The sequence below is a fragment of the Hyaena hyaena genome, unplaced genomic scaffold (genome assembly GCF_003009895.1).
Source record: "Hyaena hyaena isolate Hyena2069 unplaced genomic scaffold, ASM300989v1 scaffold_105, whole genome shotgun sequence".
Classification (NCBI taxonomy): domain Eukaryota; kingdom Metazoa; phylum Chordata; class Mammalia; order Carnivora; family Hyaenidae; genus Hyaena; species Hyaena hyaena.
In genome coordinates this window covers 1,595,014-1,610,087 of record NW_024080737.1, presented here as the reverse complement: position 1 = coordinate 1,610,087, position 15,074 = coordinate 1,595,014, and the positions used below count along the sequence as shown (strand labels likewise).

Sequence of the window (15,074 nt, the reverse complement as noted above, 5' to 3'; positions counted from 1 at the left end):
ACTAATCCCAAAAATAAAATTAAGAAAATGATCACACTTGTAACAACATCAAAAAGAATAAAATACTTAGAAGTAACTTATAAAAAGAGTGCAAGACTTACATAGGCATAATTTGGAGACATTGCAGGTTTGGTTCCAGACCATCACAGTAAAGCTAACTTCACAATAAAGCTAACTTCACAATAAAATGAGTCAAATGAACTGTTTGGTTTCTTAGTGCATATAAAAGTTTATGTTTACACTACACTGTAGTCTATTAATTATACAAAGTATTATCTCTTCAAAAGCAATGTACATATCTTACTTAAAAAATACTTTAGAGGCACCTGGGTGGCTCAGTCGGTTGAGCAGCATCCGACTTTGGCTCAGGTCATGATCTCGCAGTCCATGAGTTTGAGCCTGGTGTCAGGCTCTTTGCTGGTAGCTCAGAGCCTGCAGCCTACTTGGGATTCTGTGCCTCCCTCTTTCTCTGCCCCTCCCCAACTCATACTCTCTCTTTCTCTCTCAAAATAATAAACATTTTTAAAATATTGCTAAAATATGCATTTTTAGTGAGTCACAGTCTTTTTGCTGGTGGAGGGTGTTGCCTCCAGTGATGTTGATGGCCAGTGACCAGGTGGTGGTTGCTGAAGTTTGGGATGACTGTGGCAATGTCCTAAAATAAGACAGGAATGAAGTTTGCCATGCCGATTGACTTTCCTTTCACAAATGATTTCTCTGTAGCATGCAATATTGTTTGAGAGCATTTTACCCACAGAACTTCTTTCAAAATTTGAGTCAATCCTCTCCAACCCTATTACTGCTTTGTCAACCAAGTTTATGTAATACTCTCAATCTTTTGTCCTTTCAACAATCATCCTAGCATCTTCACCAGGAGGAGATTCCATCCCAAGAAATCAGTTTCTTTGCTTATCAACTTTAAGCTTTATCAACTAAGTTTATATAATATTCTAAACCTTTTGTCATTTCAACAATCTTCCTAGCATCTTCACCAAGAGTAGATTCCATCCCAAGAAATCAGTTTCTTTGCTTACCCAAAATAAACAACTCCTCACCTACCAAAATTTTATCATGAAATTGCAGCCATTCAGTCATGTCTTCAGGCTCTACCTTTAATTCTAGTTCTCTTGCTATTGTCACCACACCAGTTACTTCCTCCACTGAAATCCTGAACTCTTCTAAGTCATCCATGAAGGTTGGAATCAACATCTTGCAAACTCCTGTTTATGTTGATATTCTGACCCCTTCCCATGAATCACAAATGTTCTTAATGACATCTAGAATGGTAAGTTTTTCCCAGAAAGTTTCCAGTTTACTTGGCCCAAATCCATCAGAGCAATCACTATCTAGGGCAGCTATAGCCTTATAAAATGTATTTCTCAAATAATAAGACTTGAAAGTTAAAATCACTCCTTGATCTATGGGCTGCAGAATGGATGGCATGAAAATAATATTAATCTAATTGTATATCTCCATTAGAGCTCTTGGGTGACCAGGTGCATTGTCAATGAGCAGTTATATTTTGAAAGGAATATTTTTTTCTGATCAGTAAGCATCAACAATAGGCTTAAAATACTTAGTAAACCATATTGTAAACAGATTTGCTACCATTTAGGTTTTGGTGTTCCATTTCTAGAGTGTAGGCAGAGTAGATTTAGCATAATTATTAAGAGCTCTTGAATTTTCAAAATTATAAATGAGCATTGGTTTCAACATAAAATCACCAGCTGCACTGGTCCCTAACAAGAGAGTCAGCCTGTCCTCCGAAGCTTTAAAACCAGGCATTGACTTCCCCTCTCTAGATATGAAAGTCCCAAGTGAATTTTTTTCCTAATAGAAGGCTATTTCATTTTTATTAAAAATCTGTTGTTTAGTGTAGTCACCTTCATTACTTTTCTTAACTAGATCTTTTGCCAGCTTGCTACATACCTTCTACATCAGCACTTGCTGTTTCATCTTGTCTCATCTTGCACTTTTATGTTATAAAGATGGCTTCTTTCCTTAAACCTCATGAATCGACCTCTGCCAACTTCAAACTTTTCTTCCACATTTTTCTTACCTCTTTCACTTCATAGACAGAATTGAAGAGTTAGGGCCTTGCTCTGGATTAGGCTTTGGCTTAAGGGACTGTTGTGGCTGCTCTGATCTTCTATCCAGACCACGAAAACTTTGTCCTTATCAGCAATAAGACTGTTTTGCTTTCTTAGTACTCATGTGCTCACTCGAGTAGCACTTTTCCTTTCCTTCAAGAACTTCTTTTTGCATTCACAACTTGGCTAACTCATATAAGAGGCCTAGCTTTTTCCATATCTTGGCTTTTAACATTCCTTCCTCACTAGGTTTAATCATGTTTACCTTTTGATTTAAAGCGAGAAATGTGTGGGGCACCTGGGTGGTTCAGTTGGTTAAGCATCCAACTCTTGATTTTAGCTCTTGATTATTTTTTAAAAAACACTTAAAAGTATAACTGATAATGATGACAAAGTTAGAACACAATAAAAATTACAAATATTCCTCAGTTTTTTCAAGACTTTAAAATGCTACAAATCACATGCAAAATGTGAATAGTGAAAACTGACCATATCAGTCCATAATATCCTAAAGTAGCATTAATTATTCAACCTAGTCCTGGTCTAACTTAAAAAAAATTTTTTTTAATGTTTATTTATTTTTCAGAGACAGACAGAGCACAAGCAGGGGAGGGGCAGAGAGAGAGGGGGACACAGAATCCGAAGCAGACTCCAGGCTCCAACCTGTCAGCACAGAGCCTGATGTGGGGCCTAAACTCATAGGCCGCGAGATCATGAACTGAGCTGAAGTCAGACACTTAATTAAGCCACTCAGGCACCCCACAGTGTAACTTTTTTAAAAAAATGTTTATTTAGTCTTGAAAGATAGAGACATAGCATGAGCCAGGGAGGAGCAGAGCGAGAGGGAGACACAATCCAAAGCAGGCTCCAGGCTCTGAGGTATCAGCACAGAGCCCGAAATAGGGATCAAATCTATGGGCTGCAAGATCATGACCTGGGCCACAGTCAGACACCTAACTGACTGAGCCACCCAGGCGCCCCTGGTCCTGGTCTAATCTTAAAATTTAATCAATCCTACCATCCATGATGACATTAATGGATGAAACAAATGGGACTTCTTTAGCAGACGTGAGGCAAAGCTACTAGAAGAACACTGGTGGGGCTGACCAAAGTGGAGAACTGGAATCACATGCTGTTTCAATACCAGATTTCTAGGAAAGGGCAGAGAAGATTTCTGATGACAAAAATGATCATCTGCTTTACAAGCAGACCTCTTCATTCATTTAAAAATTATTAATTGAGCATCACTTATCTGCAAGGCATATACAAAAGGTAGTTGGCCAACCACCTTTGGTGATCACCAGATAGTATATTAAAAAATTATTAGCCCAGGCAATTTCTTTTAAGTTTATTTGTTTCTTTTTGAGAGAGAGAGAGAGAGAGAGAGAGATGCACAGAGAGAGGAGGAGAGTGGGAATCCCAAGCAGGCTCTGTGTTGTCAGCATAGAGCCCAACACAGGGCTGGATCTCATGAACCATGAGATTATGACCTGAGCCAAAATCAAGAGTTGGACACTTATCTGAGTGAGCCACCCAGTCACCTCAGCCCAGGCAATATTTTTAACAAAACAATGTTTCTGGCAACAACTAGTGGATTGGGAAAAAAGAAAAGAAAAAATCTAACATTCAAAATATTCATCCAATATATTTTTTTAGTCACCCAGAATCTATGTCTATTTGTAATGCTCATTTAACTTATTCCCCTTTTCTAAGAGCGAAGTTACTCAATTTTGAAAAGAATTATGTTTTTCTGATATTCTTAATAAATTCAATTCCAATTTTATTTAAAAAAAAAGAACTTCCTAGTTTCTTTAGAACATTGGGATTTTACTTTTAGGTATTATAAAGCCTCCAATGATGATATAAAAGCAGAATTAACACCATTTATGTTGGAGATTTCTAGATTTAGGAGGTCTATTCCTATAATTTAGAAAGGTACCCTATTCTATTACTTTTTGTATCACTGGACTATCAGTCAGGGAATCAAATACACCAAGAAATACTGATCAAGAGAAAAATGAATTAGTTACCATTCTTTCATTCTAAATGTTACTGCAAAATAAAAGCAAGGTGTCTGCCTGATTTAAATGTTATTGGTAAAACTATTTAGTTGAAATAATGGTTATAAAAGAAAACAAGTTAAGTTGTTTCCATTTTTTTCAACCACACTGAATATAGAAACTATATTACTAAAACATATTTGAATGTTTATATAGTTAGTATTAAATGTACTTTTTCAATGTTTATGATTTTCAATTCTTTAAAGATAATCTTACCTGAATGCTTGTGATTGTCTCTGTTTAATTTTTAATTCATGTAGCAAATGACTCAATTCTTTCTGTACTCTCTGAAATTCACCTTGTTGACTTTTTAACTGTATGTTTACATCCTGAATTCTAAAAATATAAACAAACAACATCCATTACAAATTTAAATATTCCTTCACGAGAACTTTATTAAATTAAAATTTAAATACACTTTTAATAAAAGTCAATTCTAAAAAACTATATATCTTTATATATGCTAAATGAATGTACAGAAAAGTATGGGGAGACATAAATCAAACATCCTTTTCACTGGGGAGGAGACTGGAACTGATGAGCTGGGGAAAGGCAAAGAACACTGAAGGGAGAAGGTATCACTTTTTCTCTGTATCTTTTGTATTGTTCAAATTTGTATAATAAATGTGTTTTTTTACTTGAATTAGTAATTAAAATGTAACTAAACAAATATCCATTTAATTTTTATTAAAGTAATATATGTATATAATTTCAAATGCCAAATATTACTAAAAGAGTTACAAGAAAAAATAGTAATCATTTTCTTTTACTTCAACTCCCACTGTCCAAAACAACTTTCAATGTCTTTCCTGATTCCTCTAGTATTTCTCTCTTTCTTTTTTTTTTAAAGTTTTTAATGTTTTTATTTATTTCTGAGAGAGAGAGAGAGAGAGAGAGACAGTGTGAGCAGGGGAGGGTCAGAGAGAGAGGGAGATACAGAATCCGAAGCAGGCTCCAGGCTCTGAGCTGGCAGTCAGCACAGAGCCTGATGTGGGGCTCGAACCCATGGACCATGAGATCATGACCTGAGCCGAAATCGGACGCTTAACTGACTAAGTCACCCATGCGCCCCTAGTATTTCTATATTACTAAATAACATGCTTATATTGTTATTCCTTAATATTTCAGTATAGATATTATAGATAGATACAATAGCTTTATAGAGTCATCAGGGTTCCAGGACACTTTCAACTCTCTGGTCTAGTATCTTTGGTATGTCTTTTATTTTCATTGGCTATGATAATGGCAGAAACTCCAACAATTCTTTTCCCATTCCAGGCTAGCAACATGAGAATAATGGCTCACTCTATCTCTTTTAAGGAAACTTCCTATAAGTACCACTAACTACTTCTGCTTAACTTAGACCTACTGCAAGTAAAGCTGGGAAATATACTCTTTTAACTGGCAAGAGTAGCTCCCAGGTATATCCACAGTTCTATTACTAAGTAAGAAGGAAGAATGATGTTAGAGTATTTAGCTGGCAGTCTCTATCACAATCCTGGTAAGAACTGACCTTCCTACACATAGCTATACTCTTACACAAAAATACAAACACATTACCCTCCTCATCTTACCCTCCCAGGTTAATCAATCTTTTTATTCAGTATTTACATTATTCGTCACTAGTGAACCATATGTTATGTTACGATCACACTTCTTTTCTTGTACAACTTTTCATTGTCCCTGGATTGAAAAACCGTCTCCTTTTCTTCTTAGTTTTCTGTGTACCTATCATTGGTACATCTTCCAAATCTGACAGAGGTCTAATTCTTCTTTCTCAATATCTTTAGACACAGCAGAAAACTCTTCCAGATCATTTTTTTTCCAGGAAACATCCTTCCCACAGCTCTCTATTCCCCTGCTCTTGTCTGGGTATATTCCAGTTTGACTAAACAACTGTCATCCTGTGACTTGCCTTTCTTATTTCAGGAACTGTCCTCAGCTTTGTTTCATGTCATATCCTCTGTATCCTGGCTCTAAAGTCTTCCTCCTTCTTGGTGTTCTCCTTTTGGTGGAATAAATCCTCTAGGAGTTTTGTGTATGTGTGTGTGTGTGTGTGTGTGTGTGTATACGTGTGCATGAGAGGTAAATTTAAGAACCTGAATATGTGTACATGTCTTTATTATATCTCAGACTGGACAGTTTAGCTAAATATAGAATCATAGATGAGAAAAATATTTTTCAATAAAAAAATTAGGGCACTTTTCTTCTGTTTCCTAACTTCTGGTGCTGTTTCTAAAAGTCCAGTGCCAGTCTAATTCCTACTTCTTTGTATGATACATGGTAGGTTCTCCTTATTCTGCCCTTGCCCTGGTTCAGAAGCTTTAAAATTTTTCTCTTTTCACTTAGTATTCTTAAATTTCATCACAATACATTGTGTCAGTCTTTTGTCATTCTCTGTGCTGGGCACTTGAGTATTTGCTTCAGAAATTGATGTTCCTAAGTTCCAGGAATTTTACCCTAGGGAAAATGATTCTTTCCCCTCCATCTTCTATGGGTTTTTTTCTAGAATATCTTTCTATTTAGATGTGGGAACTTCTGAAGAGATCTTCTAATTTTCTTATATTTTAGGGCATCTTACTACTTTGGACATTTTATTTTAGTTTCATTATCTTCCATCCTGCCTATAAAAATTTTAATTTCTGTTATATGTTAATTACCTAGAATTCTTTCTTATTCTTCAAAATTCTATAAGAATTCTTTCTTGTTCTTGTTTCATGGACATAATTTCTTCTCTGATTTTTTGATAATATCAATTATAGTATATTTTCTTTTCTTTTTTTCTTTATTTTTGAGAAAGAGAGAGACAGAGTGTGAGCAGGTGAAGGGAAGAGAGAGAGAAGGAGACACAGATCTGAACCAGGCTTCAGGCTCTGAGCTGTCAGCACAGAGCCCAATGCAGGGCTCGAACTCACAAAACATGAGATCATGACCTGAGCCAAAGTCAGATGATTAACCAACTAAGCCATCCAGTAGCCCCAGCTATGGTGTGTGTTAAGGTTTCCTTCAGCTTACTGCATTGCTTCTGTATCCTCTGGCTTTTTAATTCTTTGTTTTGCTTCTTGTCTTTCACATTTGAAGCCTCCCTTACCAGTTTGGAGATCCTCTGTTGTCTATTCATATTTACAAATGAGGACAATTGGTCCCATTTCTAGAAATTAATAAAGATGAAGGAAGAAAAGAGGGAGTGACTTTTCTAGATAAAAGAGAAGCAACAAAAGTGATGATCAAATGTGACATGTGGAGCTCGTGTAGAACCAGATTCAAACACATAAACTATAATTTTTTTAATATTGAGGAAATTTGATAATGAAATGGAAATTAAAAAATACTGAGGAACTATTGCTAATTTGGGGATAATAATACTGTTGTTATTTAAGAAAATGGCACATCACTCTGAAGTAAATAGGGGTGAAAATAACATGCTGTCTTGGATTTTCCTTAAATTACTTCAACAAACAAAAAATATGGGACAGATGAAACACATATGACAAAATTGTGTTAATTTTTGAATCTGTGTTAAAGGATATTATACCATTTTCACTTAGTAAAAAAAACTAACAAATGAGGCAGTGAAATGCTGTCTTAAGCTTCTGTGGTGTGTGCAGGAATTGTTAAATGATAGGCTTCAACTGTGGGGAGATCACATGGGGAATTAGCTATTTTGATAATACCTACGCCATCTGCCAGAGTCAGGACAGGGTAATTAAAAGTCTTTGGGGAGGTAGAGTGGGAGAGAGGTTCTGAAAGCCTAAATGCACTTTTAAAATATTTTTAATAAATTCTCCTATTTTCAGCCTCACTTTGTACCCTGACAAGTATTTCTCTTGGCATACTGAGAGAAAAAAATTAGCCAAATGTTGTTTTCAGGAGTCACAACTAAAAAAAAAAAGTTAACATAAATGTAGAAAATTATATACCAGATGCTTTAAAAATGACAAAAGATATATTAACATTAATAACAAGCAATACAATAAATATAACAACCTTTAGTTTTGATGAAAATCTAATCCACCAAGAAAAATAGTAATCATGAACTTTTACATACTCCAAACAAAGAAATATTCACTAAAAATCCAATGAGAACAAATAACTAATAATAATGGGAGGTATTAACACATTTCTCACACAAATGTGTGTCAGAATGACATGAAAAATAGTAAAGATATAGAGGATTTGATTAATGTAATTAATAAACTTGATGTATGGATATAATTAAAAGATATATCAAATAATCATTCTTCCAAATATGTGGGATAATCACAAAAACTGACCATGTAATCAGCCACAATTGAAATTTTAATATATTATTTTTTTCATTTTTATTTTTATTTTTTATTTTTAAATTTACATCCAAGTTTGTTAGGATATAGTACTAAAATGATTTCAGGAGTAGAATCCAGTGATTCATCCATTACATATAACACCCAGTGCTCATCCCAACAACTGTCCTCCTTAATGCCCCTTGCCAAATTTAGCCATCTCCCAACAAAAACCCCTTCAGCAACCCTTAGTTTGTCTCTATATTTAAGAGTCTCTTCTGTTTTGTCCCCCTCCTTGCTTTTATATTAGTTTTGCTTCCCTTCCCCTATGTTCATCTGTTTTATATCTTAAATTCCACATATGCATGAAATCATATGATATTTACCTTTCTCTCACTTAGCATAATACCCTCTAGTTTCATCCACATTGTTGGAAATGGCAAGATTTCATTCTTTTTAATTGCCAACTAAGACTCCATTGGGTATATATACCACATCTTTAACCAGTCATATGTCGATGGACATTTGGACTTTTTCCATACTTTGGCTATTGTTGATAGCACTGCTGTAAACATTGGGGTGCATGTGCCTTTTCAAGTCAGCATTTTTGTCTCCTTTAGATAAATATCTAGTAGTGCAATTGCTGGGTCATAGGGTGGTTCTATTTTTAATTTTTTGAGGAACCTCCATACTGTTTTCGAGAGTGGCTGCACCAATTTGCATTCCCACCAGCAATACAGAGGATTTCTCCCCTTTCTCTGCATCCTCACCAACATCTGTCATTGCCTACGTAATTAATTTTATCCATTCTGACTAGTGTGAGGTGGTATCTCATTGTGGTTTTTAAATTTTTTTTTAAGGTTTTTATTTATTTCTAGGAGAGAGAGAGAGAGACAGCGTGAGCAGGGGAGGGTCAGAGAGAGAGAGGGAGTCACAGACTGAAACAGGCTCCAGGCTCTGAGCTGACAGTCAGCACAGAGCCCGACGCGGGGCCCGAACCCACGAACCGCAAGATCATGACCTAAGCGAAAGTCAGACGCATAACCGACTAAGCCACCCAGGGGCCCCTCATTGTGGTTTTGATTTCTATTTCCCTGATGATGAGTGATGTTCAGCATTTTTTTATGTGATCCCAACAGTTCATTTTTGCTTTTGTTTCCTTTGCCTCTGGAGATGTGTTGAGTAAGAAGTTGCCATGGCTGAGGTCAAAGAAGTTTTTGCCTGTTTTCTCCTCAAGGATTTTGATGGCTTCCTGTCTTATGTTTAGGTCTTTCATCTATTCTGAGTTTATTTTTGTATATGTTGTAAGAAAGTGGTCCAGGTTCATTCTTCTGTATGTCATTGTCCAGTTTTCCTAACACCATTTACTGAAGAGACTGTCTTTATTCCATTGGATATTCTTTCCTGCTTTGTCAAAGATTAGTTGGCCATAAGTTTGTGGTTCCGTTTCTGGGTTCTCTATTCTCTTCCATTGATCTAAGTCTGCTTTTGTGCCAGTACCATGCTGTCTTGATGATTACAGCTTTGTAATATATCTTGAAGTCTGGGATTGTTATGCCTCCTGCTTTGGTTTTCTTTTTCAAGATTGCTTTGGCTATTTGGGGTCTTTTCTCATTCCGTACAAATTTTAGGATTGTTTGTCCTAGCTCTGTGAAGAATGCTGGTAATATTTTGATAGGGATTGCAAAATTTTAATATGTTCTTAAAAAGAAAATCACATACCCACATTGTCTATAGTAAGATTACATGAAATTACATGAAATATTTACAACAAAAAGTCCACTAAAAGATCTAAATACATGGAAACTTAAACATATACCTAATGAGCTTTGGGTCAAAAAGGAAATAAAAATAAAAATTATAAACTACTTACAAACAAATGATAATGCATTTATTTAAAAAAACAATAAATGAATATTCTGAATGTCATGATCTAAGAGAAATGTATAAATGACAAAAGACAATCTATTCTCAGAAGTAAGGGCATCCCAGTAGCAATGAGCACACTCAATTCATACATCTCGGTTTCTAAATACTATTCTCCAAGAAACCAAAGCATCTTAGAGAACTGGTTGATTCCAGGGGTGAGGCAGGTAAAATCTAAGGTGAGTCTAGAATATTTTGTGGTGTAAGAAAGTAAGGAAGAGCTCAAAGAAGATAGGACATGCTGAAAGGGCACAGGTGCCCTGACAACTCCGAATAGCCAAAACTGTAACAGCTGAGAAAGAAAATAAGTTACTATAGTATTTGAGTATAATCCAAAAATAAAAGTGAATGATTCCATACTAACATTAATAACGGAATAAATAAATGGAAGAGAAGGAACAGTTCTTCCCTCACAAAGAAATTCCAAATAATAAATGTAGAAGGAATAAGGGAAGTATTTACCACAAAATATGTATTAAATGCAAGGGGGAAAAGAATAACATTTACAATGGAGGAACCTGGCAAACACCACCTTAGCCAAGTGATCGAGGTAAACATCATCTGTAAGAAGACATAGTAACATCATATACACTTTCTCATGGTACACTAAGAAGGACACATCACTTCTGTGGTATTTTTGCCAAAAGAGAATAATCCCAACATAATTTTGAGTAAACATCAGACAAACCCCATTAAGGGATACTCTACAAAATTACTGAACACTACTTTTGAAGCCTTGGGTCATGAAAGGCTAAGATTAACAAACTGTCACAGACCAAAGAAGACTAAGACGGTGTGAGTTCTAAATGCAATGTGTGATTTCAGATTGAATCCTGAATTGGAAAAGATGTTAGTGGAAAAACTCATAGAATCAAATGAAGTCTGTAGGTTAGTTAATAGTATTGTACCAATGTTACTTTCTTAATTTTTATAACTGTCCATAGTTATGTAAGGTGTTAACATTAGGAGAAGCTAGGCATATGGAAACTCTCTGTACTATTTTTTATATATTTTTGCAACTTTAAGTCTAAAATTATTTCAAAATAAAAAGTATTTAAAAAGCACATGTACATATACAATGAGTAATTTGTACATGTCAAATGTATCTGTAGTATAAATTGTGTTAAAAGGTAGGTGCATTTTAGGGACATCTGGGTGGCTCAGTCGATTAAGCATCTGACTTCAGCTCAGGTCATGATCTAATGGTTCGTGATTTCGAGCCCTGCGTCAGGTTCTGTGCTGACAGCTCAGAGCCTGAAGCCTGCTTCAGATTCTGTCTCCCTCTCTCTCTGCTCCTTCCCCACTCATGCACTGTCTCTCTCTCTCTCTCTCAAAAACAAACTTGAAAAAATGTGGGTGCATTTTAAATTTTGGAGGTTATAAAATATTTTTAATAGCAAAAATAAAAGGAAGCAACCTTGATGGTCAATAGTATAGGAACATTAAACAACCTATATTTCCATGTAATACTATACAAAAAATAAAGAAGAATGAAGTAGATCTCTATGTCCTGGCATGGAAAGAATACCAGGACCAATTATGGAGAAAAAAGAAAAGCTGTAATTTACAAATCAGTAAAAGTTTTCAAACACGCCTAGTAGGAATGCAAATTAACACAACTACTTTGAATAAATAATTGGATCTATAAACCTGGCCATAGGTATAAGGCCATGACCCAGAACTTCCACACCCAGTAGTACATGCCCAACAGAAATGTGCTCATATATTCATCAAAGACATGCACATGAATGCTCATGCCACCGCTGATTATAATAGCCCTGAAATGAAAACAGCCCAAATGCCCATCCACTATGATATATTCAGACCACGGAAAACAACAGCAACAAGAATGAACAGCCATCCAAAACAACATAGATTCATCTCACAAACTAAGGAAACCAGACAAAAGAATATCCAGTATATGATCCATTTACAAAAAGTTCAAAAAAAGGCAACATTGATCTATGGTATTATAAGTCACAATAGTAAATTCCTTTGGGTGGGTGATAGTAAAAGAGGAAAAGGGAGCTTCTGGAAGGATGTTATGTTCTGCTTCATGAGCTGCGTGCTGATTACATGGGAAATTCACTTTGTGAAATTTAATTTAGCTGTACATATTTATGCATTCTTCTTTCCTTATACTTCAATAAAAATTTGTAAAAATAAAATTAAACACCTAGACAGCTTATTACTTGTATATAAGCATATCAATATTGATAAATGTGGAAAAAGCTAGAAATATTAGAAGGAAACTTAAGCTATACTTAAAGAAAAGTTAAGCTTATACTGCTGGATTAAATGGCTTTTGTGTTAAAAATTCCTTAATTAAAGCCTACTCCAACTATTAACATTTACCCAGAAAAGAATTCAAAGCTTGTCTTTTTACAAATCATTTTCTTTTTTATAATTAAAAAAATACACATTAAAACACTTTCCAACTTTAATTCTTAGAATACACTCTTCAAATGAATGTTACATATAAATAGCATCTCAAGCCCTCTAATAGTCCTTGAGAAGTTAGGCCACATTATTTCACTCTGTTCTGGCTATGTAAGCTGACTTCACTTTTTTCAAATCAAACTGATATAGTTATAAATGCCATGCCTGGAAAGGAACTAATGTTCATTTTTATATATTATATCAACTTTATGAAATAAACAATTCACATATTGTTGCAATAAAGTATGTACCGTGCAACCACATGTTTTTCTCTGTAATAATTTTGCGTTAAAGTTGAATACTATGTTGAAATGAGGACATGTTGTTGTCTAGTGAGAGGGTGTTCCTGAAAATAGAGACTAACTGCATGTTCTAGTGGAGAGAGTCCTGTGCTGGAAGTTAGAGGACTTGTATTATAAACCTCTTACCAATGCACTCATGAGAATAACACAGTTATTACTCTTATCTACTTCCCAGCTTTTCTCTTAGTTAACTTGATTAAAATGAATCATGGGAGAATCACAGAGTTGTAAAACAAATTTGGGAAAGGTATTATAGTCTCTTAATTATTTTCATTTGGATCATCTATTAATATTACTCATAATGAAAAAATTCTAAAATTGAAAATACTTTAAAACACCCCTTTAGCTTCCCTCTAGTCTATAATCAAACACTTCAGAAAACACAATAAGAAAGCTAATCACATCACTGGGGATTTTGCCACCCGTAACCTCTATTCTTTTATGTCATGCTCCTGGCTCTAAGGATCCCTTTATTTTTAGTCTTTCCCTCAAACTGGTTCTACAGCAATCTAAGATGACAGGTGGAAGTTCAGGGTCCAAAGAAATTAGGTGGGGGATTTTCAGGACTGTAGCCTATCATGACAAAGGCATTCAATTATCAAGGGGGTAAATTAGGACTGCAACAAGGAAATCAATCAAAACAACTTAGTACTTCAAGAATTCTTGGGAAACAGATTTCAGAAATTAACATGCAACTAACTGCCAATTACAAAAAGTGGATTCTCTTACTGCTCCTCTGGAATTAACCACTGCCTAAATGCATCCAGAAAAGTAAACTGCCTTTTAAGAAAGTAGGGAATGTGAAGTGGGGAGCCCAAGCATATAGGTAGATAAATCATTCAGGACTCAATAAAATCTGAAAGAATTCTTGTTTTGCAGAGGGAAGTCATAAGCAGTTTGTGGAACTCTGGAGATAGAAAGAAAACTTCTTTACCTATTGTCAGGAGTCTGGCAACTTCAAAAATGTCAACTGGACAATGCCCAGGATCAGAAATGTCATTAGCATACAAGTGCAAAGAACAATAGCAATATTTATAACAATTATTTATGAATGCAAACAATTTCCTTTTGAGTGATATCCTATTTCTTTTATTTGTAAAATTATTATAGTACCTATTTATATCTTCCTACAGAATTTCTAGCTTAGTTATTAAAACATATCTTTTTCTAAGGCAGTTAATTTTATCTCAGTCATTATTGTTTACATTATCAATGCAGTTTCAGTACATTGGTAACAAAGGTACCCCTTAATATTTGACTCCTTCTAAAGGGTAATTGTCCTGTTGAGGTAAGGATTAGGAATATATATCCTTGCTAACATGTAGAGGTCTTAAAAGTCTAACAGTGGTAAGCCATTGTCTTGACTTTGATATCACACATTCATATTCATTCCCTCCCCTCTTCTCTCTCCTCTGTCTGTCTCTCCCCACCCTCTTCTAACAACTTGAGAATGGTACCTTGCATTGGACTGAATGAACACTGATTTTTAAATTAATTTAATTTAATTAGTCTCATTTGAGCTTTATTCAGTCCATGATTTTCCCCTTGGTCCTTCATTTTTCTTAGTGGATGAGTACCTAGAAACATATGTCCTGCCAAAACTGAAGTAGGAAGGAATAGAAAATTTGAACAGACTGAATACCAGCAGTGAAACTGAATCAGTAATAAAAAAGGTTTGGTTTCTTTACTATGTAGAGACTATTAAATACATCTCCCTTTGACTAAATATGAGACTCTTAAGCTTTAGTAGTACAGAAACATTAGTTAAAAATCTTAACCATGCTTAATATATAACCAAACACTTAATTCTGTATTGTAGGTTTGATGTATATTTTCACAAAATGGAGATGAAATGTTTTGCTGTAATTTCCTTAAAGGTTAGATGGAAGATAATTTGGAGAAAAATGGAAATTTCCATTGTTTTAAAGTGCTCTTAATAAAATCACATTGTTTATATAAAAACTGTTTTAAATACTGCTACCACCATTTTAAATT

The 15,074-nt window shown here is 34.9% G+C and overlaps 1 protein-coding gene across 1 annotated transcript in view; it reads right to left on the bottom strand.

Annotated features, from left to right (window-relative positions):
- Positions 1-15,074, bottom strand: part of LEKR1 (leucine, glutamate and lysine rich 1) — a 178,865-nt gene that overhangs the window by 99,173 nt on the left and 64,618 nt on the right. Inside the window, exon 4 of the mRNA XM_039236030.1 lies at positions 4,367-4,486. Coding sequence (XP_039091961.1) covers positions 4,367-4,486 — 120 coding nt within the window. The remainder of the gene's footprint in view (positions 1-4,366; positions 4,487-15,074) is intronic.